This window comes from Neoarthrinium moseri, assembly GCF_022829205.1.
Source record: "Neoarthrinium moseri strain CBS 164.80 chromosome Unknown scaffold5_Wmoseri_CBS_16480, whole genome shotgun sequence".
Lineage (NCBI taxonomy): Eukaryota > Fungi > Ascomycota > Sordariomycetes > Amphisphaeriales > Apiosporaceae > Neoarthrinium > Neoarthrinium moseri.
The window spans coordinates 677,675-697,772 of NW_026055119.1; the positions used below are offsets into that span (position 1 = coordinate 677,675).

The following is a 20,098-nucleotide window of genomic DNA, read 5'->3' on the forward strand; positions in this document are numbered from 1 at the left end:
TCGAAGGCCAATTGACCATGGTATTCCTTTCCTGATGCTAACTTTTCCCATCATCCTATACATATCACTCCCTGGAGTTCTGGGAATTCCAAATCCCTGGAAATGTTAGACCAACCCGTGACAAGGCCAGTCTAGAAGCCGAGGAGTGTCCCCGAAGTCCTGTCACAACTACTGCACCAGAGTAGAACTCTGTCGACCCTGCATGCTCCCACGAGGAGTGCCGGCATGTGTTCTGAAAGTACTTAACGAATGCGACAATGCTGTGCCGGGAGGGGCGTCCCCAGTGATGTCTTCATGAGGTTTTTGGCAGTAAACTATCATCCTAGCATGGGATAAGCATGGGTAGAAGCCACTTGAAGGTGTTTGGAATCTTACAGTGAGATGAAACAATGTATGTTTGTGTCACCCAGATCTTTGTAGACCGTGTCAAGGAGTTGACTGAGCTCTTCTGCTGACCATCCTAAGATGTCCATGAATATGCTGGGCGACAGACTCTCGATGGCCTCCCTGGCGTTCGAATTCATCAGTGCCCCTACCCTCTTGCACCGCTTTCCGGGCGGCCATTCGTTCAGCGGCACCGAGTACTTCCTGTTAGTACAATTCACAAAACCCATCTGGGTTAGTATCTCCTTGTAAGCGGTGATGAAGTGGAGCGATTTGTGGATCCGACGTAGACCCGTTTTGTGTCAGCACGTCGGCTATACGTTATTGGGGGTCGGCTGCGCGCACCTTTGTCAAGCAGTTTGTTCCACAGCTCGATCGATGTTCCCCATAGTGAATTGTCTGGCGATTGCACATGTACAATCCATTCTCTGAACTCGACCCAACCACCAGGCTCTAGATTCTCGTAGATGTTTTCAAATAACTTTCTCTTATCTTCGTTTTTGAACTCTCCGAGACTTCGTGCATGGATGAAGTCGAACTTGTAAGGAAACCTCCATTTGGATCGTGCGTCATACTGTTCAAAGAAGCAGTTGCCGGTAGTGTTTGAGTGAGGGATGGGGTTGATGTCGATCCCCAGGACATCGGTAAACGGATTCCTCGCCGCTTTCGTTGTTGGCATATGACTCTGAGAACGATTGGGAATGTTACGTCAAGATACACTTACAGTATTCTTTGGCCCATATGCCAGTTCCAGTCCCGACATCCAGAACCTTTCTAGGATTGGTGAGAGGTGCTAGATGGAGTCTACCGTCAAGCAGGTCAAGATGGATTATATGCTGTGTGTCTGCCAGTCGTTAGCACAAACGGTTTATAGAAGAACTGTGGCTTACCATTTCGATCTAATTCCCGCTGGGCAAAACAAGGTCTTCGTGAGCTGGGATCGAGTCACAAGGGTTTAAAATCTCACCTGATCAGAGGGCATAAAGTATTCTTCCATCAACGTCAGCGAAAGTATTTATGCGAGGCGCGTGTTTTCTGTAGGTGAACGCACTCTTATTAACAGATCGGCCGAACCTGCCAAATTTGCGTACTCTCGAACGAAACCTGTGTTTTGGGTCCTCGCCTCGACTCCCCCTGAAAAACAACAGCTATGAGTCCGGATGACTTTGAAACAGGGGAATAGTATCCTCACCTTCTTGATTTGGGGCAGGACATAGGTTCATCCGACTCATCGCTGTCAACTGTCGGCCAGAGGTTTTCCTGGAAGGCACTAGCGTTGCCCTTCTTCATGTCAGTTGCTGGCAAGCAGTCCTCTTGGAAACATGGTGTAGTTACGAGCTGCATGGGAGGAGTATATGCTTGCATGGCTATAGAACATGGCTCAGAACGTCACTTACTGATTGGTCCGATAGCAGTGAAGCACAGGAAGCGGGACGAGGGCGCAGCAGATGGTCCGAGAAGCTGGCCTTGCTGCCTTGAGCTGCGGATAGCTTAGGAGAAGACAAGGCCATGACCTGCCCATTGATAGCTTCGGTGTGGCTTTGGCCACCCCTTTTAGGCTTCTTAAGTGTGCCCATTCTATTCTCGGGCCGCCCCTGGGCTGGGTACAGGTCGGGCGCTACCTGAAGCACAAACACGGATCAATACTTGGATGTATGGCGCGAGTACCCATTCGGACTAGAGCAGCTGAGGTCTCTTGGCGGAGAGGAAGCAAAGAGAACTACAATTGCGCCGGGTTTCTCTGGTTTTCTACTTTTTACGCGTCTGCGCGCTTTTCAATCTATGACCCTGGCCCCTGGCCTGCCCGGGCGCGCCGTTACAGCTCCGTATAGACCCCTGTGCCCAGAAAGTCTAAATATCGGGGCCGTGGACGCTACGTAAGCCTCCATTGAATCCTTCGGGGGTGAATAGCTGCATCTGTGCGGCGCAACCATGGTGATATTATTCGTTGCCATACCTACCTAAGTAAATAGGCATCTTGCGCTGCCTATCAACAAGTGCAGGACGCATGCACCTATGCATGGTGACCGCCGCACAATGTCCATCTATCTATTGTAACATACTGGACCTGGCGGCTATCGTATCACGCGCAAAGCTCCTACGTTGCCTTGTCTCTTTGAGCTAGTCGGCCGGGAGATCGACCCTGCTGCAACTGTCTTCATCGGCATTAGCATTTTCTGCAAGTCGACAAAAGCGGAATTCATGCACAACAACGAAGCATGTCAGAAGCATGGATCAAGCTGCCTTACCCATTTGGGTGGACCTGGGCAGCTTGGACCCCACTGCAAAACGTGCCCCTGACCGCGATCCTTGTTCATGAGAGTCAATCACCTATGCGCGTTCAATGGCACTTCATACATTACGACTTAATAATTGTAGAGTGTGGTACTACAGCATAAAACATTTAATATACCAATTTTTGGTACTCTTCTCCTTCGCCCGGTCTGCAAACAAGGAATGAACCTCGCATTCTGAGGTCCAATAAGCGTACGCCTTGGTGTAGTCAAGGTGCTGGTCTCTTCTCTGGTCTTGTCCAAGACAGCGTGGGCCCCCATGCCTGCTCAATACGGGCAATTAAGTTGCCGATGGCCCAGCTCGAGAAATATTGCGCTAAAGTTGCGATTCCGTGACTTCCTAATTTCCATCAGTCGGGCCTCGAGCCGACGGCACCTATTTTAAGTTCGGTGCGATCTAGCAGAAGAAAACATTTTCGGGTCCCGATCAAAGCCGAGCCCGTGGGGAAACAATTTCGCTTCCTATAGGAATCGTTTCGTCTTGAATAGGCCGTCAAATCGACTCGTATGAAGCCTGACTCGGGAATGCCGACATGGAGATCGACGGGAGAAAAGCAGCCCAGTTCGCAACAGAGACTTTTAGTTATATTGTAACCAACAGAAAGTGTCTTCAGTCCAGAGCAGGCTGCTCTGAAGGAACTATCTCATTATCCGCTCATAAGCTATTGCGTGGGTTTCTCTTCCAACTTGGCTACTTAGCACAGCTGTGGTTGTAGATTGATGAGATGTTGCCACTGCAGCGAACATTTTCCGGTGCTCGTTCTGCCGATGCAAGAAATGCAAGTGCCCGAAGCGTACGCAGTTAGGGTCTTCATCGCGCGGAGAACACATGCATCTTGGCAAGAATCTACCACAGAGTCTAGTCGATAATTGCTAGAAAAGACATCTCTCACGCCGAATCCAGGCTCATACACTTTCCCAGCGTCACGGGCGTCGATATCAAATTTGACAACATCATAGACAGATGAAGTTCCGTAATGATAAGCTCACTAAAATAGACAGGGCATATTGACCATCGTTTGTGGCAACCCCATCACGCGTGCAGTGCAGACAAGGCTGAATCAATTTTCCAGTATGTAACAGGTTCTAACCAGGAAAGCCATTGCATATTAAGCGCGTTCTCCACAGAAAGAGAAGATGTCCTAAATGAAAAACCCTAGAAGAGAATCCAAGGAGGATTCCGCTCATGATTAAATTGAGAGAATATTTGAGGAGAGCCCCCAGCATTGTATCAGCAAGGTGGGCTGCAGCCTTCAGCCGCCCGACGGTGCCTGACCACTTAATGCAGAGAATAAAAAAAGCAAGATGAGAGGATTACGGCTCAGCAGTAACCTCCAATGATATTGCGCTTTGTAAAGTAAATGCAGGGGCGAGCCTTCTGACGAATGAGTGTATTGGGGCCGCAGGGGCTGTAGTATCAATGCCTTCGCCAATGAAGAAGCACTCCTTGGCACAGGATCGTGTTCTGTGCTACCGTACAAAATATTCTGTAACTCAGCTTACTATCTTGGCGCAACCAGTGAAAAACCAGGAATCCGATCCTCCGGCAACTCTCGTCGCGGAAAAGAGCCGCCTTCATATCCGTTGGCTTGTCATTGCAAGACTGAGTTATCTTTCCCTCTTTCAAGCATCAACTACGACAACGAGCGACTAGAGGAAGCTTTTGAAGCAACAAGCAACTGATTCACATCCAATCAGCTAGCTTCTATACGCTTCATACTTCTTGGTTGTCTTGCGAAGGTCTTCGTTCCTGTCAACAGTTCAGAACGTCGCAAAGGCACTGCATGAAGTCGCCGCCGAAACAGCCATAAGACAAACAGTATGACTCGTCATCGACCCTATGGCCTCTCCACAAGAAATCTAGCCTACCTAGGCTTGTCGATTACAATAGTACAAGCCACGCCACGAGGCGTTCGGTGGTCTTCCACAACATTAGGCCCGGATGGACCGTGGAACGCGATAGAGGTGACCATGGGAGAGCGCCAACAGATCACCATGTACGCTGGGAAAATGTGGGAGTCATACTTCCTTAGCGAGACGTATTGTAGCAGTACGGCTTCTGAGGGGAGACCGTGCTATGCGAAGGAAGCTGGTGCGATCTATGACTCTTCCAGCAGTGGGAATACGCCCTTCATCTCTGTCCGCCCGGGAGTTTACTGGTCAGACAGCATGGATTCGAGCGGGTCCGTTCCGGCTCGCTACACCGACACATTTCGCCTAGGCGAGGCCATTTCGGAGTGGGCCACAGATAAAGTTGACGACCTTGCGATGGTGCTTCTCAACGATACCCAATTGGAATACCCCAACGGGAAGAAATATCCCCTTTTTGCCGGTTGTTTGAGCTTTGGGGCTGCACCTGGTATCGTTAACCATACATTCCGCGTGGATCCCAATACAGACGCGGAAGGGACTAATACCAGTCTCATCGCTGGCCATTTTTGGGAGCAGCGCTACATTGAATCCATGACTTTTGGTATGCACATTGGGTCAGTACAGCCGCAGAGGATCACAGGTTCGCTCAGATTCGGTGGTTACGACAAGAACAGAGCCGTAGGGCAAGTTCTCGCGGTGCCCATGACTGACCCCTTGCATACATGGACCGGCGCTCCATTATTAGACATCACAATTGAGGTCGTGCAGGGAGGTTCGCCTTTCAACTTCAGTTCCCGATCTGGGTACTTGGCGTCTGGCAATTCGACAATTGGTGATCGTCTAGACGTCAACATTGACCCGTGCGCTCCGTACCTTAACCTTCCGAAGAGCACATGCGATGCCCTTGCGGCCGACCTGCCAGTAAAATACAGCGACGACCTAGGCTTGTACCTATGGCAGACAGACTCTCCGGCTTACGCCAAGATTATTCAAGCCCCTACAGCCCTCACATTTACGTTTTTAGACCCAAACAATAACGTGCGCAAAGTCAACATTTCAGTGCCGTTCATGCATCTTAACCTCACGCTTGAGGCGCCACTCGTAGATCGACCAACGTCATACTTCCCGTGTAATGGTGCCTCAAGGGGTCATTATGCGTTGGGCAGGGCATTTCTTCAGGATGCTTTCTTTGGCTCGAATCTGCAGTCTGCCTTCTACTTTCTCGCACAGGCACCAGGGCCCAAAGTTGGAGGCGAAGCGTCAACCATTATCAAACAAGATGCTACCACCATAGATGCAAGCACCCATGACTGGGCCACAAGTTGGAAAGGAGTATGGTCACCCCTGGCAGAGGATGGTCCAGTCCAGAATACGACTCTGGATAGCCTGAACAATGGTGGCAATGCAAGCAGTTCCGGGACAAAGACGGGGCTCATTGCTGGTCTTGCGGGTGGTCTAGGCGGTGGATTGTTGCTCATCGGCTTAATAGGATGGGTTCTACGGGCACACACGAAGAAGAATGGCAGTGTGTCGATCTGCGGGATCCCGCTTACTAAGAGTAAGAAAAAGACTGTAGGTTTGGATGATAATAGCAGCGATAAATCAAGGAACGCTGGCTTGGCATTATCGGCACAGATGAGCCAGCAAGGTAGGGCTGAGTTATCGGCGACCTCGAAACCTACCCAGCTACCCACGCCTGAAGATATGGTGTATGAAATGCCCCATGACACATATCAACCGTAGGTCGTGGCATTGCAAGACATTGGTCGGTAATATATCCAATATATATTATTATGATAGCTGTATGATGAAGTGAGATATGTACCTCTTGCACCCCTGCATGTTTGGGATCCAGATGAGATTCGGCCGAAAGTCACATACGTAACACATAGGTGATTTTAGGCGCAACTATCCGCAAACAGTAGATATCTGGTTCGAAGTAAATCATTCCTTCGCAGTCATAGCTGACTTGTTCCATTGACTAAATGGAAGACCGAGCTGAAATAGTCCATCGATAGACAACATATTTAGATTTCCCTTGCTTTGGGCCTCTGACCTGTTCCGGAGGACTGAAGAACAGCGCTGAAACTGCTTGGTGGAAAAGAACCCATCAATGAACGGTACGGGCTTCTAAGTAACATGGAGATCTGCGAAAAGCCAGGCTATGACTTGAAAGCTTTCTACTAATCAGTAAGACGTTCCAGTTCGTCTAAAGGCCAGTGGAGTTATTGTGAAACTTGACTCGACAATGTCAGTTTGCACCCCGTATAGTTCATATCGAAGACTGTGAAGGCATGTCTTAAGACCATGAGTATAAAAGACTCCTAAGACGGATAATGAATTATATAATGAAGCCATTATATATTAATACTTATAAGTATATTAAGTATATTCAGGATAATAACTCATACTTAACATTATATTAATTAATTTAATTATTAAAAAATTTATATAATTAAAAACAACGGAAACGTTTTATATTTTATACAACATTAATTATTTAAATGATTACAATAGTTATAAATAAACGGTTTTATACGTTTTAACGTTAAATAAAGGGTAATATAAACACAATTTTAATTATATTTTTAAGTGTTAAATATAATGAATAATACTTAAATATTTATAAATATCGTTAAGTATTTAAAAATCGGATACTTATATATATATTAAAAAGGGACTTTTTCCCCGTTTTTTATAAAACGTTTTTTTGAAGCCATAACCAAGACGGTGACAACCTTATGGATACCAAAATTGATTTCATCCTCAGATGGCGACAAAAGAAGCAGCAATAAATGTTGAACCTAGCAATATCCCGACCGACATAACCCGGCTCATCGCCGTGCCAGGGACCGGCCCAGCGGGTATCGTGTTTCCTTGGCAGCTGTAGCTACCCTGGAACAGACCCTTCGACCTTAACGAATCCAAGAAAGAGCAGTTGAAACCAATGGCATCAGTGCTAACTCTGAACTCAGCGGTGGTGTACGTATGATTTGTCTCCGGTAATCTCTGTCCGGTCGTGTCATCCGGATCGCTGCCTCAAGTTAGGGAACGATTAGATCAAGATTTATAGGGTGAACGTACAAGAACTTATTGTGTAGACTACTTCCTGTCATGATGAGAGTCGAAAGATTTCGAGCACCCCAGTACCAAAAACCCCAGTCTGTGTCGGCGAAGTCCAGCTGGTCGCTATCTAGTTTTGGGTTCCCTGTGATCACCAGCTCCTTCCATTGGGGCGCCTTGGAACCTGTCGGTGGGCCATAAATAACACTTCTCACCAGATCGGAGTTTGGGAACAAGACATGATCAAGATTTGGATTGTCCATGATACGTATAGAGTCCTTAACCTCGAGTAACTCCAGCTCCAAGTCCGAAAATGTGTTCTGGTAGAGGTTCAGGGCGTTGACTGTGGTAGCATCAGGGAAGGGGAAAAAGTTGGCGCAACCAGTGATGTTCAGGGCACCAATAAACTTTGGACCCATATTACCGACGAAAAAGTCCACGGTCAAGACCCCACTCCCGTTAATGAACAGAGTATCGATTTCCGCAGTCCTGATGGGCAGAAGCTTCAGATTCGGGGCGTTTTGCAACGTGAAGGATTTCAGGCGGGAGGTTTCATTGAAACCTGAGACACTCTCTAAGCCAACAGAAGAAATATTGACTGTTGGATTGGCACCTGTAACATTATACAGATGCTGTAGTTCCATCTTGGTAAGGTTTGCCATTGAGCCCAAATGAAATGACTCAACAGAGGTCAGAACCGATATATTCAATGCCGTGAGCGATGGCAGAGAATCTAGATCGAAAACTCCACCTATCTCGTTGAGTTGCGGAAACGAAATGTCAGTTGCCTCTGCTAGCCCATGCAAAGCCAGATCTCGGCCAATCGAGCGTAATTTAGGTGCTGATAAGGAGGTAATTGGAGACCCTGAGGCTTTCAGGTTGCCGGCAATCTCTTCGACGCCCTCGAGACTGATGGCATCTGTGATATCAGTAGACAGAACGACGTCTCCGGTCACAGTTCTACAGCCTTGGATCGTATTGGCATCATCCTCTGAACTGATGGTAATGCTGTCACATGTTGCCGCGACAGCAAGTGCAGCTTGAATATTTGTCAATATCAGAATTTCAGGCAATCTATATCACTTACCTCTTAATATTATGAATGTGAGGAGTAGATACATGGTGAATTTATCGCGTGAGTGGTGTTCAAAGAGGCAATGAGAGAAGTGTGAACATCGATAGAATCATTGGATCTTGACTTGGTCAACTATTGTGCAGAGATCGAGAAGTAATAACGTCGCTTACCCAAGTTGATGGTACATTTAGATTTGTGGCGTTTGTGAGTTGAAGGCCGGGCTGGTGATGTCACAGCAGTGTGATGTCACAGGCATCATCCATCAGTGAAATAAACGTGACGCAAGCGACAGTCTCAATGCGCATTGCTGTGCCTTGCAGCAACCAACGGCATTCAAAAATAGATCAAGCACATGGCTGTCGGATTTTAGAGTGATAGTGGGGTTCTCAATCCGACCCGGCGTGCCGATGTGTTGCTAAATCTCGGGTAACGAGAGGGAGCAATGCATGTTGGTCCCGAAAAGAGTGGCTATGCATTAGCCCCCGGTACAAGGAGCCTGACACCAAATTGTAACGATCATGTTATGTTGGTTGAAAGATCGCCATCATGTTATGATACTTCGAATTTTGCCTTTGGATTATGATCCTGGCAGCTGCAGCTGCATTTGGCATACCCAGTTCCAGTCATTTGATTCTGCACTCTGTACCTCAAAAGAACAACCCACGACAGAGTTACAGGCACTGATCAAGTTTCAAACCCAGAAATTGACCAATCCAAGGTATTGTGTATGCACCAGGGAAAAAAAGAAGGAGAAAAAAAGTGGAAAACAGTGCAAAGTACCTGGCCTACCATTTAGTAATTATGAACCCCCAATTAGACTTCCAAGTGAATTGATCATGGTTAATATTCTATCACAGTTTACAAAGAAGTATTTATGAAAACTCCATGCCTCCAGATTTATTCAATGGAGACGATCGAGCAGCCCGGAGAACATTCCTACCGCCTGATTGTTGAAGTAGTTGAAAATGAGTATGATTTCCTCGTTGGCTTAACATTAAGACCCTACCATAGTAAAATTGTGGCAGGCGAATACGGAAATAAGGGATATGTATGATGACGTGCCGATAACCCATGAGTAATCCTGCAGCTAAGTCTACCGCATGTATTCTCGGCGCCAGCAGAAAGAAGAACTCAAGGGCTCAAATATGACCTTATCCATGTAACAGTGGCTTGGCTAATTCCTTTCTATCATCCTTCTATAACTTTTGCGTTAGAGATGAAGCTGTGATGATATCATTCCTACCAGAATCACTCAAACATGCCCTTCGATTTCGAGATCAGTATACGTCTCTTCAATGTCAAAAAAGAAAAGTCCCAGGGTAATGAACAATCGGACCAGGTCTGTTGCATTATGATTTGCAAGCATTTCGTGTTAATCTGCTAATTTTAGACTTTCGATACATACAGTCCCTTTGAAAGGTATCAAAGCCCGAGTGATCTGTCCCAGAAGTCCAGGTGGCTACCTGTCGATACATATCGTGATCCTTCTGCTTCGAAGGAGGTTGATGACTGTTTACGCCACCAACTGCTAGTAGACCTTTCCCAAACGTCAGCACGACGGAAAAGTGTATAAATAAGGAGACAAATTCATTGCAATTAAACCCTTCAGCTCAATATTCATTCGGAACTCTACAATACCAATCTTAGAAGTTGCAATTTCTTTCTCCTCTTTCGGCATCGTTCACGGCTAGAGTCTCTATAACCATGATCCCGTTATTCAATCTGATGACAGGTTCTCTATGGCTCATTTTAACATCTCACAGTTTTTTCACCGTTGCCCATTATGTACCGTACCCCCGTGTCTACGAACGCCGTCCTTTGCCCAATGCAACTACTAGTCCATCTTCTTCTGAGACGACAGGAGGACTTTGCTACAGCCCCCTACCTGGTGAACAGTCAGCCTCCGATGCTGCTGCGGAGCGTGGCGTACCGGCGTTCATGGACAGTATAATCGTGAATAGAATAAGACCCAATGGCACAATAGGTATGTATCCCCTTTCTATGATCACATCAAGGAAACCCGTCTGACGCTCAACTGATCGCTGGTTGGGTTCATTCACACACCTGTTCCAAGACTCAAATGCCATGAACTGTTTCAATGCACATGACAGCACGTGCAAGGTTGGTGCCCAGTCCACATCATTCTCAAGGATAGTCGTCTGATTGTATTTAGGCACCGCCCCTGAGCGACTGCCAAAAGCTCGGCCCTGAAGAGACCGCGAGAAAAGAGGCGTACTGGACGCTTGTTAATGCTGCGAACTTCTATGACCTGATGCATGTCTTTCTCAATATATTTGACACCGCAGCTTTTGCGACGAACTATGATATTGGATCCATTAGTGGCAATATAACAATCAAGGCACCCACTACAGACACCAAATCGTTACTGGCCAACATAGCAAGCGTGTTCAGCATATCTGGGGCAGCAGCCGGTGCAGCATCAGGTCCACTAGCCGCTGGTCTCGGCGTTATTGGAGGCATAATCACGGTAGCAGCAGATAATGTTAAAGCACCGGAAGAGACTGATACAGAGAATGCCCTGGACCAGAGGATGAAAGCCTCGTTTCAAGCAGTACAAGATGCAGTTGGAAACATTCTTACCGCTGTCTTCGCAGATGGAACCCTGGACCATGTACAGGGCATGGAGAATGCTTACCCTCCTGGCAGTCCGTATAAAGAGTCTATCTCCAGGTTCTTTGACGGGGGAAGATTCTTCTACGGCACCTACTACCTAAAGGAGAACGACCTCCGGAAGGCATTCACAGATAACCTGAGAATGAACCTCGTCTCCGTGGCTTTGACTGAAGCCAATTACTACGTTCTGAAGGATGGCTACGCTCCAGACAAGTGCCCAAAAGAAGAGTCGGGCATAATCATAGATGGCCACTGCTTCACCTTGGAAGCACCCGGACCTGGAGGATACCCAATGGCTCCGGGGACTCGTGAGAGGTACACCGTTCAGGCCGAGAGGAAGGTCCTAGATTATGTCACCAAAACACACAAGATCGACCTCGGAGACCTTTACCGAGTATCGTATGACTGTCAGAAAAAGCACAACGGATACAATGTGGCATCTCCTCTCGGGACGATCAACTTCGATACAAGTACGCGTCAGGATTGTTTCTACGACATGCCAGTCATTGAAGCTAGTTACACGGACAACTCCAAGGTCTCTAACCAATCTCCATGCTATGTTGTTTATCATAAAGATGAAGGAAAGAACAGGAAAGCTGGTTCCACATACCTCCCCAAGAACCTCCAGAACATCTTCGGCGGAAAGTCCGACATGTTCGACTACTGCGCCGAGTGTACTGATTCACCTGCCATTTGTTCTGGGGGCAGTCCTTTCAGAACTTGAAGGCCATAGTATGTTGTGTGTATACAAGTAGAGGATATATATTCCACGCTGTGTTTTGTGTCATAAGTCTTGTGCTTCAAGCCTTTTCTATGATTCTCTGGAATGTACCACTTGCCCTCTAGGTCTATGAAATCTAGGAAAGTGTCAAAAACCCCTGCGTCTCAGTTTGCGAGGGATCGCCCATCGCACTTGTTTTAGTTCTATGCAATAGCGTCCCCCAATACCGCGATAGGCTCTGTAGCTTCCCGCTTGGCCTCTTCCATCTCTGCCTTCTTGTTCTGAATACTAAGGTAGGTCTGCCAGCCAACACTCGCAACACCAGCGACCACGCCCCTGAACTGTATGGGGACAAAGGCCAAGTTGAAGGCGATGACGGCGGGCCAGAGCTTCCAGCTGTTTGTCCAGGTCACCGGGACCTTCTCTTTGATCCGCTCCACGATATCGCCGCCGGTCAAGAAGGCCTGCATGGAGAAGAAGTAGGTGTTCAACAGGGGCGCGAACGTGAACTGGTTGAATATGACGCGCGTGACGACCGAGAGCGCGAACGAGCGGAAGACGAACCAGCCGCTGAGGGCTTTGAACCTGCAGGAAACGGACCGTCGTTAGCCTCGAGACGTTCGCTTAGATACACGGACAAGATGGAGATGGAGGCCTACCACTCATAGGCAGGGATAGAGAATACGGCGCCCGTGATGAGCATGTTCCGGGTCCGTATGGGGTCGTATTCCTTCCCGCCAATCCTCTGCGCGTTCAGGTCTGCGAGCAGGAAGATGATCAGAGAGCTGGTCACCTGGGTCACCCAGGGGCGCCTCTGGTTCGCCCTGGAGTAGGCGTTGGCGGCGCGGGTGACGGGGCCCAGCCGCTGCCATATCGAGGGGGGACTGGCTGGCGGCGCATGGGTCGTCGTCGCATTCGGGGCCGGGGCTTCGTGGGGCTTCGGCGGCGTTGGTTTCGGGCCAGGACCCGTGGACTGGAAGCGTGATCGCGGAGGTCGCAGCGAGGGGAGCCCGGCCAGCTTGCGCCGCCAAGCAGCCCGGACAAGTGGGGTCACCATGCCGGCAGGTTTTGCGAGTTCACCTGGGTATCATGATCGCATCGTATCGTATGTTCGGGCGGGTGGTTCGAGCGACTGAAATATGTGGCGGAGCCGTCTCGTTCGGCACTCGAATCTGCAGCGCGCTTATCTGCATCTCGGATTTTGCGGACATCGGGTGGCGTCGGAACGAACTAAAACTATACCGCCCGCGGTACTTGGGCTCGGCCATAGCCGACAACCTGGAATGGCACTTGGCCTGACAGGGCCGATCAAATGGAGGCTCGTTTCAGGGATCCAAGTGCAGCAGGAACCTCAAGTTACCTAGTCATCACAACGCAAATGGCGGCGCATCTGTCGCACAGGGTCGATTTGGACCAGGATCGTGTTGTTCATCCACCGGACGTCCTTCGAGCCAGATGCTGGTATCGCCGACAGTAAGCAACAAGCATGCTGCACACAGTACTTGCACAGGTATCTGTGCAGGCTTGCCTCAGTTGTGCATGTGGAGCTCGCACATGATCACTCAGATCTACCTGCAAGTGCTGACAATGTGCAATCTCGACTGGCGGAAAGGTGAAGTAAACGTTGACATCTTGGGTTGAGGCTTCTGGCATGCCCAAACAGAGTGTGAGCTGATTTGCACCTGTTGTCCCTTGGAGTCGCGTCCTGGCTTACTCTCCACGTACGGAGTAGTTGTGCTGAAGTGGGCATCAAGAAGTCCGGGGACCTATCCTCAGTGCAGTCCCTCCGTTCTGACCAATGCCGGCCCACATGCTCCTCCCACACGCGGTAAAAGGCATCCTTTCATTGCCAATGAATCTCGGCCAGCTCGGTCATGTCGAATAAGCAGCTCGGCTTATTTAAATACATCTACAAGAGGTCAAGGGCGTGGCGTATCTATGGAGGCAATCGAGGAATGTGCCGTCCTGTCCTGCGGCCGGCCCAGCGTACAAGCTTTAGTGCCCGTCCGTATGCACTTCAGCCCCGCCAATGTCAATGCCCCCGCTGGAACTGGGACGCGGGACGCGTTGCCATTGGCCGTCTCCACTGAAAGTCAACAACACCCTGGACCGCCGTCCTGGACCCTTCCTGCGGACTGAATTTCCAGTGGATTCGTCACCGCCAAAAACCCGACCTGGGATCTCGCAACTGAAGCGGAGGACAGGGCCTGGCAATTGCACTGCCAGAATGCCACCATGTCTCTCAGTCAAGCGAACACGAGCCTTGCACGCACCAAGCCGCTCCGCAACCCGATCAAGTCGTCCCTGACCGCGACCCAGCCGAGCTCGGCAACAGGCAACGCCATTCCGAGCACAGCGTCACACGTCTCGCTGTTCCTGACCAACCTCCGTCTCCTCGACCTCGACCAGGAGCCCGACTGGCCCGAGATAACCCCTGCCACCTTCTCCGCCAGAGACGCCGCTGGCGGCCAGAAGAAACGCATCCAATGCGTCGAATGGGCCCTTTACAACCTCTTTTTGCTCTGGGACGAGGCCGAGGTGCGCAACAAGCTGAAACCCTTCTACCCGCCACTTGACCAGGTCCAGTCGGTCAATCTGAGGGCCGCCCTGCTGCGAGGCCTTGAGCAGGCGAAGCGCAATGGCGTCCTGGGTCGGGATGCCGTGATCCGCAAGACCATGCTCGACGAGTGCAAAGGGGAGCGCTTCGAGGAGGTCTTGGCTGTCTTTTCCTCTGCAGTTCTGAAGAAGCTGGTGGCCGAGAGGGCCCTCAACTCCGGTTTCGAGTACCGCCCTACCATATCCGAGAAGATCTCGCTGGAGAACTGGGGGTATTCCGGCGAGCGAACCGAGCTCAATGGCCTACTCCTTGCGCACAAGGCCTCCTTGGGTTCGACTTTGGCGGACAAGAACGCGGCGCGTGAGCGGTACCGGGATTTTGCAGATTTATTGGCCTTGAAGCAGCGGGGTCTGGCAAGGAGAAGAGAGCAGGCCAAGGCTGCCAAGGAACAAGCTGGTGCCACCGCTGTTCCGGAGCACACCAAGAAGCAGACACGCCAGATTCTGAGGGCCAATTGGACCGGAAATGAACAATGGATCGACACCATACTCTACGATGAAATGACATCTCGTCAGGGTGGGCTTCTGGCTTCGAATTTTGATCACGTTTGGAGTGGCGTCCGGGAGGGCAGGCTGTCCGATCTGGAGGACAAGACTTCTGGTCTCCTGGAGCAGCTTGACCAGAGAGTCAGGCTTCAGCGCTCAAGACTGGAGAAATGGCAAGGTTTCCGCCGGAAACTCTTTGGCGACGAAGCATCCGCCCCTATGCCGCCGACCTCTCAGCCGAGGGACCAGATACAGGGTGTTGATCTTGGATTCACCGCCCACCGACAGCTGCAACCGGAACTAGGAATTGAAGGCGGCACTGTACTAAAACCTCCTCACCCTCCTCCCGAATACGAGCAACTGCTCGAGTCGATGAGGATCGAGCTTCAAAGCACTGAGAGACCCCGTGTACTAGATCTGTCCAAATTGCGGAGAACACGAGCCGCTGAGTACGATCATCTTAGCCTGGCACCGCCCAGCACAGCTGTTGAGCAGATTTCTGACCTGAGCGAATGGGAAGACGAGCAGGAAGAAGAACAAGACCCTGCCCCAAAGACAGCAAGTGTTCCCTCAAACAAGGCTGTCAAGGGCTCCAGTAGTCAATTGACTCGAGATCGAGCATTGAGGAGGCCCGTCATTCGGCAAACAACGTCCGCTGAGAGTAGTACCAGTGTGGAGGGATCAAGTTCACTCCGAAAGGGCAGACATCAGAGGTCTGAGTCCAAGAAGTTGCAGATGAACTTGAAATCAGAGCCTGGCCCCGTGGTCAGGCAGGAGTCGCCTATGCCTCACATCAAAACCCCTGACATGGCATCCTCTCCTGAGCTGGAAGCTGCATTGCAATCCGACAAGGAGTTGGAGGTCGGATCTACGCAGCCAGAACCAAGGCCCATCTCACCCACCCAGGCAATGGCTGATCAGATACTTGCTTCAATGTCCAATGCGTCTCCGTCACCAATCAAAAAGTCGCGGCACACTTTATCCCTGGCGGAGCGGACTCGGATGTCCATGACGAGGACCAAGTCCTTTGACCCGGAGGACGATCTAGACTTGAATCTGCTCTCACCATCGACGGCTAAAAGCCTCAAGGCCGGCAGCATCTCAGCACCGGCCAACGTGGAACCCAGCTCGGGCGAAGCATATGAAGACCTCATTGCTCGCACGCGCCGGTCCATGGCGGGTTTTGAGGCTGCGAAGCAGAAGGCACAACTAGACAGGAGACGCTCGGAGAGGAAAAGCAAGATGCCACAGAAAAAGGACAGCTATTTCCCAAAGCTGGCGGAAGAAGACGAGACGGTTGATGCCTCGATCATAGACGAATTGTTGGAGGCGCCGCAGGAAGATATGGAAGCCGTGTTCAAGAGTCGGCCTAGGATGAGAACAAGTCCAGTTCCAAGTCCCGGGGGAAGATGGGATGAGGAAGGCTATGAGTCCTAGAGGATCCGAAATTCGCGGTCCCGAGAACAATCTTCTTTTACTCAACATCTACATCGGACACAACGTAGAGAGCAATGTGTGTGAGCATAGCGTGGCATCAGTAATTGTGTGCTCAATGGCTACTACGGCTACAAACATATATATCTGTGTTTGATTCCTAGCGCAGGTCGCGGCGAAAGATTAGTGATGGGCGGTTACTATTCACGTAGCGCAGTGCATTGGTCAAGCGGTGATTATTGAGTTGGCCCTTGCTCTAGTGTTGGCAGTATAAACAGGGTTGTCCCGGAGTTGTCTGCCGCGCCCGTCCCTGGCCACCATATTTCGTACCCCGCGTGCCGTCATTCGAGCCCCGCCAGAATTTCCACTTTACGCGTCTCTTTCCCCTGACCGCGTATTTCAGGCCCTCGCTACTCCACGCGGCACTTGAGGACCGTTGGACTGCACCCGGAGATCCGATAATATCCCCAATTAGTACACCGAGACCAAGTACAATCAGAACTCAGCATTCATGCCCGCCGGCAACGAAGCCTTCACGGCCCTCACCCCCCGCCAGGCCTTTGCTTTGGCGCGCTCGCACGCCGAGCTCCTACGCCAGCTATTCAACCACCCGGAGTTCAAGTACACGGAGCCGCCGACGTCGGTGCGGTACCCGGTCGACGTCGACCGCACACCGCCGGCGCTGCTGATGGTCAGCGACTTTGTGCAGACGACGTACGTCGAGCACGTGCTGCCGCTGCTGCCCGCCGGCACCTCGCGCAAGTGCAAGGACGTCGGCAACCCCTGGGCCTTTGCCGACCCAAACTACAGCTGGGAGTGGACCTGGGACGAGAGCGCCGGCGAGCTGCGCGATGCCCAGGGCGCCAAGATCGACTTCCCCGTCCTGCCCAAGGCCCGCGCCATCGAGCTGCGCGGCGACGTCTACAGCCGGTCCTTCATGGCCCACAAGTGTATCTGCGAGAATGACAGCGACGTCAAGGCGCGGATGATGATCGGAGGCCAATCGTTTGACTTTGGCGAGGAGGCCAGGCGGATCATCAAGTCGCTGGAGCAAAATCCATAAATGGGCAGGAGCTTGGAGAGTTACCACCACAATTTGAACCAGGGGCGAGGTGATACACATACAAGTCAATACGTGCGAATGCCCGCTCATGAAAACCTCACACGGATTTCTGGAGGTGCCGTATGATGGAAGACCACATGGCTGGTGGTTTTACCACGCATTGCCGGTGAACGCCTGATCGAGGCCACGGATGTCTCACGTTCTCGTGGGAGGTGCTGTTTTAGGTGCCCAGGCATGCATCATGGGTCGCTGGTAGATATGCCCACACAAAGTTACGACCGCGCGTACCGGAATGCTATAGACGAAAAAGTTCAATACCCCTAGCAGAAATGGTATGAATGACTGTTGTCGGTTCAATATCAACATACGACCTGATGCAGACGGTTTGCGAGATAGGGCATTCTTTGACATAGCGAAGCCCGATCCCGTACTTGATTTTCATCCAGTTCATCCGGTGAAAGCCCTACTTCCTATTTGTACTTTCCCGTTCTGCTATTCCGATTCCGAAAATCACATCGTCAGGTGTTATGTTTCAATGTTGAGCAGCGCAAAGGTCCCACTTTAAGATGTCGATGGCGTGCTCGCTTGTGCGGCAGCCGTTGGACTTGGGTCCCCATGAACCACTTCGATGCCCATTCTGTGTCCGCGACTCCCATTGTAATGCTGCTCATCGACGTACTCGATGCCATATAAGCTACTCTATCGTAACCCTCTTGCTTCTGCAGAGGATGTCGCGTCCTGGGTGCCCGAGGGTTCCGTGAACGTCACAACAGCGAATAGCGCCGGAACGACCTCTGTTCAGCTGAGCTCTGCAGGTGGCATTGACGATCACTTCACCTTGTGGTGCCCAGAGGTTTTCCCGTCACAGGTACGCATAACCTGGGAGTTCAGCCCCGTGTCGGAGCCGGGGCTTGCCATGCTATTCTTTGGTGCCGCGTCTGTGTCCGGGGGCGGCATCTTCGACGAAGGCGTTGCGAGGCGGACCGGCGCCTACCCGCAGTATCACTCCAGTGACATCCGCGCCTTGCACGTCTCGTACTTCCGGCGCCGCTGGCCGGACGAGCGTGCGTTCCATACGTGCAACCTGCGGAAAAGCCCCGGCTTCCACCTCGTGGCCCAGGGTGCGGATCCGCTCCCCCCCGTGGCGGATGCCAAGCCGGGCTTCTACAAGGTTGAGGTCATCAAAAGTGTCAACGAGGTGATCTTCAAGATCGACGGCCTGTTGCTGTTCAGGTGGATAGATGACGATATTGGGAAAACGGGCCCTGTGGTGGAAGGGGGGCGGATTGGGTTCCGGCAGATGGCGCCTTTGCAAGCCAGGTATAGGAATCTGGAAGTATGGGAGCTGGAAACTTGATGCAAGTCAATTCCTTGGAAGAGCCACGAAGAACGACTAACATGCCTGGCCCTGAAAGTTGGGTTTATCTAGGTGTCACTAAAGGCAGTATGCGCAGACTCGAAAAGACATTTCAACCCGTCAGAAGAGCACATTCTCTATGGATTAACACCCACGAGTATCCCATCCTTGTCTTGCATTTCTTCATAATTACCTCAATCATTGATTTCTTCAACAAGACCGATGATACGAGTAGCATATTATGTGGACGCGTTTGACAGAAGAACAAACCTTTAGCTTCTGATGCTTGTATGCATGTAGTGAATGGATCGCTTTATTGTGTAACCCAAAGAGCTATCATACGCTACGGGGTACAGTTGTCAAACCCTCAGTAAATTCGTCCGCGATTCGGTGATCTCCGTCGCGCGAATAGATCGCTGCTTGGTGATCAAGTTGACCTGATTGGCTAAATTCTGTGCTTCGTGGTAAAGAAGTGCAACGCAGCCGATGCCCCAAAGCATTTGTATCCGTTTAGGGCACTGTCTTCCGGCGAGGCAAACTCGCACCCACACATACACAAGGATGTATCAAGTAGCAAGTACATCGGGTTCTATTCAGATCCTACGAATTATTAACTCTACACCTCTATTCTGGCCAGCCGTTATTGGCCACTAGCCCAGATGTCCACAACGATAGCTCTCGACTACCGAGACATCGGTTAGGTATTCGTGCTGAAGAATTTTCGTGCGAAATCAGAAATGGAGCCGGTATGGCCTGTGATTTGACGCCGGTTTAATGACGAAAACCCATGCGGCCGGATCCTGAGTTGCAGGGCTGACGGTGCCTGTCCAATCGGCTGGGACATATTTTGTTTAGATCCCAGTGGCATCTCCCGATCAGCCTCTTCTTCGAGTATGCACCGCAGTGCTCGTAGAGGTCTTCATAGCTGGAATCATATCCAGAGTACAGTGAGAAGGTCTGCTCAATCGCAAATACCGCAAAGCCCTCCTTTGAAAATCGCGGATCACGCCTTTCATCTGTATCACAAGAACTATGCGTGGCTCTAAGGCTAACGGCCTTTACAGCGAACTATGAGATAGTGGCTGCGCATGGTTCTGCA

At 50.6% G+C, this 20,098-nt stretch overlaps 8 protein-coding genes across 8 annotated transcripts; 5 read left to right on the forward strand and 3 right to left on the reverse strand.

Annotated features, from left to right (window-relative positions):
• Positions 1–619: 619 nt before the first annotated feature.
• On the reverse strand, positions 620–1,961 carry JN550_002389 (uncharacterized protein; the record flags this gene model as incomplete). The annotated part of the gene is made up of 7 exons (XM_049313680.1): positions 620–1,047; positions 1,109–1,228; positions 1,275–1,293; positions 1,352–1,374; positions 1,436–1,518; positions 1,577–1,722; positions 1,782–1,961. The coding sequence occupies 7 exons, from the start codon at positions 1,959–1,961 to the stop codon at positions 620–622; spliced, it is 999 nt and encodes a 332-aa protein (XP_049175680.1).
• Positions 1,962–4,649: 2,688 nt separating this feature from the next.
• JN550_002390 (uncharacterized protein) lies at positions 4,650–6,293 on the forward strand (the record flags this gene model as incomplete). Its single annotated transcript, XM_049313681.1, has 1 exon — positions 4,650–6,293. One exon carries the CDS (start codon positions 4,650–4,652, stop codon positions 6,291–6,293), a length of 1,644 nt encoding a protein of 547 aa, XP_049175681.1.
• Positions 6,294–7,316: 1,023 nt separating this feature from the next.
• On the reverse strand, positions 7,317–8,734 carry JN550_002391 (uncharacterized protein; the record flags this gene model as incomplete). Its single annotated transcript, XM_049313682.1, has 3 exons — positions 7,317–7,584; positions 7,635–8,652; positions 8,701–8,734. The coding sequence occupies 3 exons, from the start codon at positions 8,732–8,734 to the stop codon at positions 7,317–7,319; spliced, it is 1,320 nt and encodes a 439-aa protein (XP_049175682.1).
• A 2,039-nt stretch (positions 8,735–10,773) lies between these two features.
• JN550_002392 (uncharacterized protein) lies at positions 10,774–12,046 on the forward strand (the record flags this gene model as incomplete). Its single annotated transcript, XM_049313683.1, has 2 exons — positions 10,774–10,809; positions 10,862–12,046. The coding sequence occupies 2 exons, from the start codon at positions 10,774–10,776 to the stop codon at positions 12,044–12,046; spliced, it is 1,221 nt and encodes a 406-aa protein (XP_049175683.1).
• A 200-nt stretch (positions 12,047–12,246) lies between these two features.
• JN550_002393 (uncharacterized protein) lies at positions 12,247–13,100 on the reverse strand (the record flags this gene model as incomplete). Its single annotated transcript, XM_049313684.1, has 2 exons — positions 12,247–12,628; positions 12,703–13,100. 2 exons carry the CDS (start codon positions 13,098–13,100, stop codon positions 12,247–12,249), a joined length of 780 nt encoding a protein of 259 aa, XP_049175684.1.
• A 1,178-nt stretch (positions 13,101–14,278) lies between these two features.
• JN550_002394 (uncharacterized protein) lies at positions 14,279–16,582 on the forward strand (the record flags this gene model as incomplete). Its single annotated transcript, XM_049313685.1, has 1 exon — positions 14,279–16,582. The coding sequence occupies one exon, from the start codon at positions 14,279–14,281 to the stop codon at positions 16,580–16,582; it is 2,304 nt and encodes a 767-aa protein (XP_049175685.1).
• Positions 16,583–17,090: 508 nt separating this feature from the next.
• JN550_002395 (uncharacterized protein) lies at positions 17,091–17,642 on the forward strand (the record flags this gene model as incomplete). Its single annotated transcript, XM_049313686.1, has 1 exon — positions 17,091–17,642. The coding sequence occupies one exon, from the start codon at positions 17,091–17,093 to the stop codon at positions 17,640–17,642; it is 552 nt and encodes a 183-aa protein (XP_049175686.1).
• Positions 17,643–18,324: 682 nt separating this feature from the next.
• On the forward strand, positions 18,325–18,999 carry JN550_002396 (uncharacterized protein; the record flags this gene model as incomplete). Its single annotated transcript, XM_049313687.1, has 1 exon — positions 18,325–18,999. One exon carries the CDS (start codon positions 18,325–18,327, stop codon positions 18,997–18,999), a length of 675 nt encoding a protein of 224 aa, XP_049175687.1.
• Positions 19,000–20,098: the final 1,099 nt, after the last annotated feature.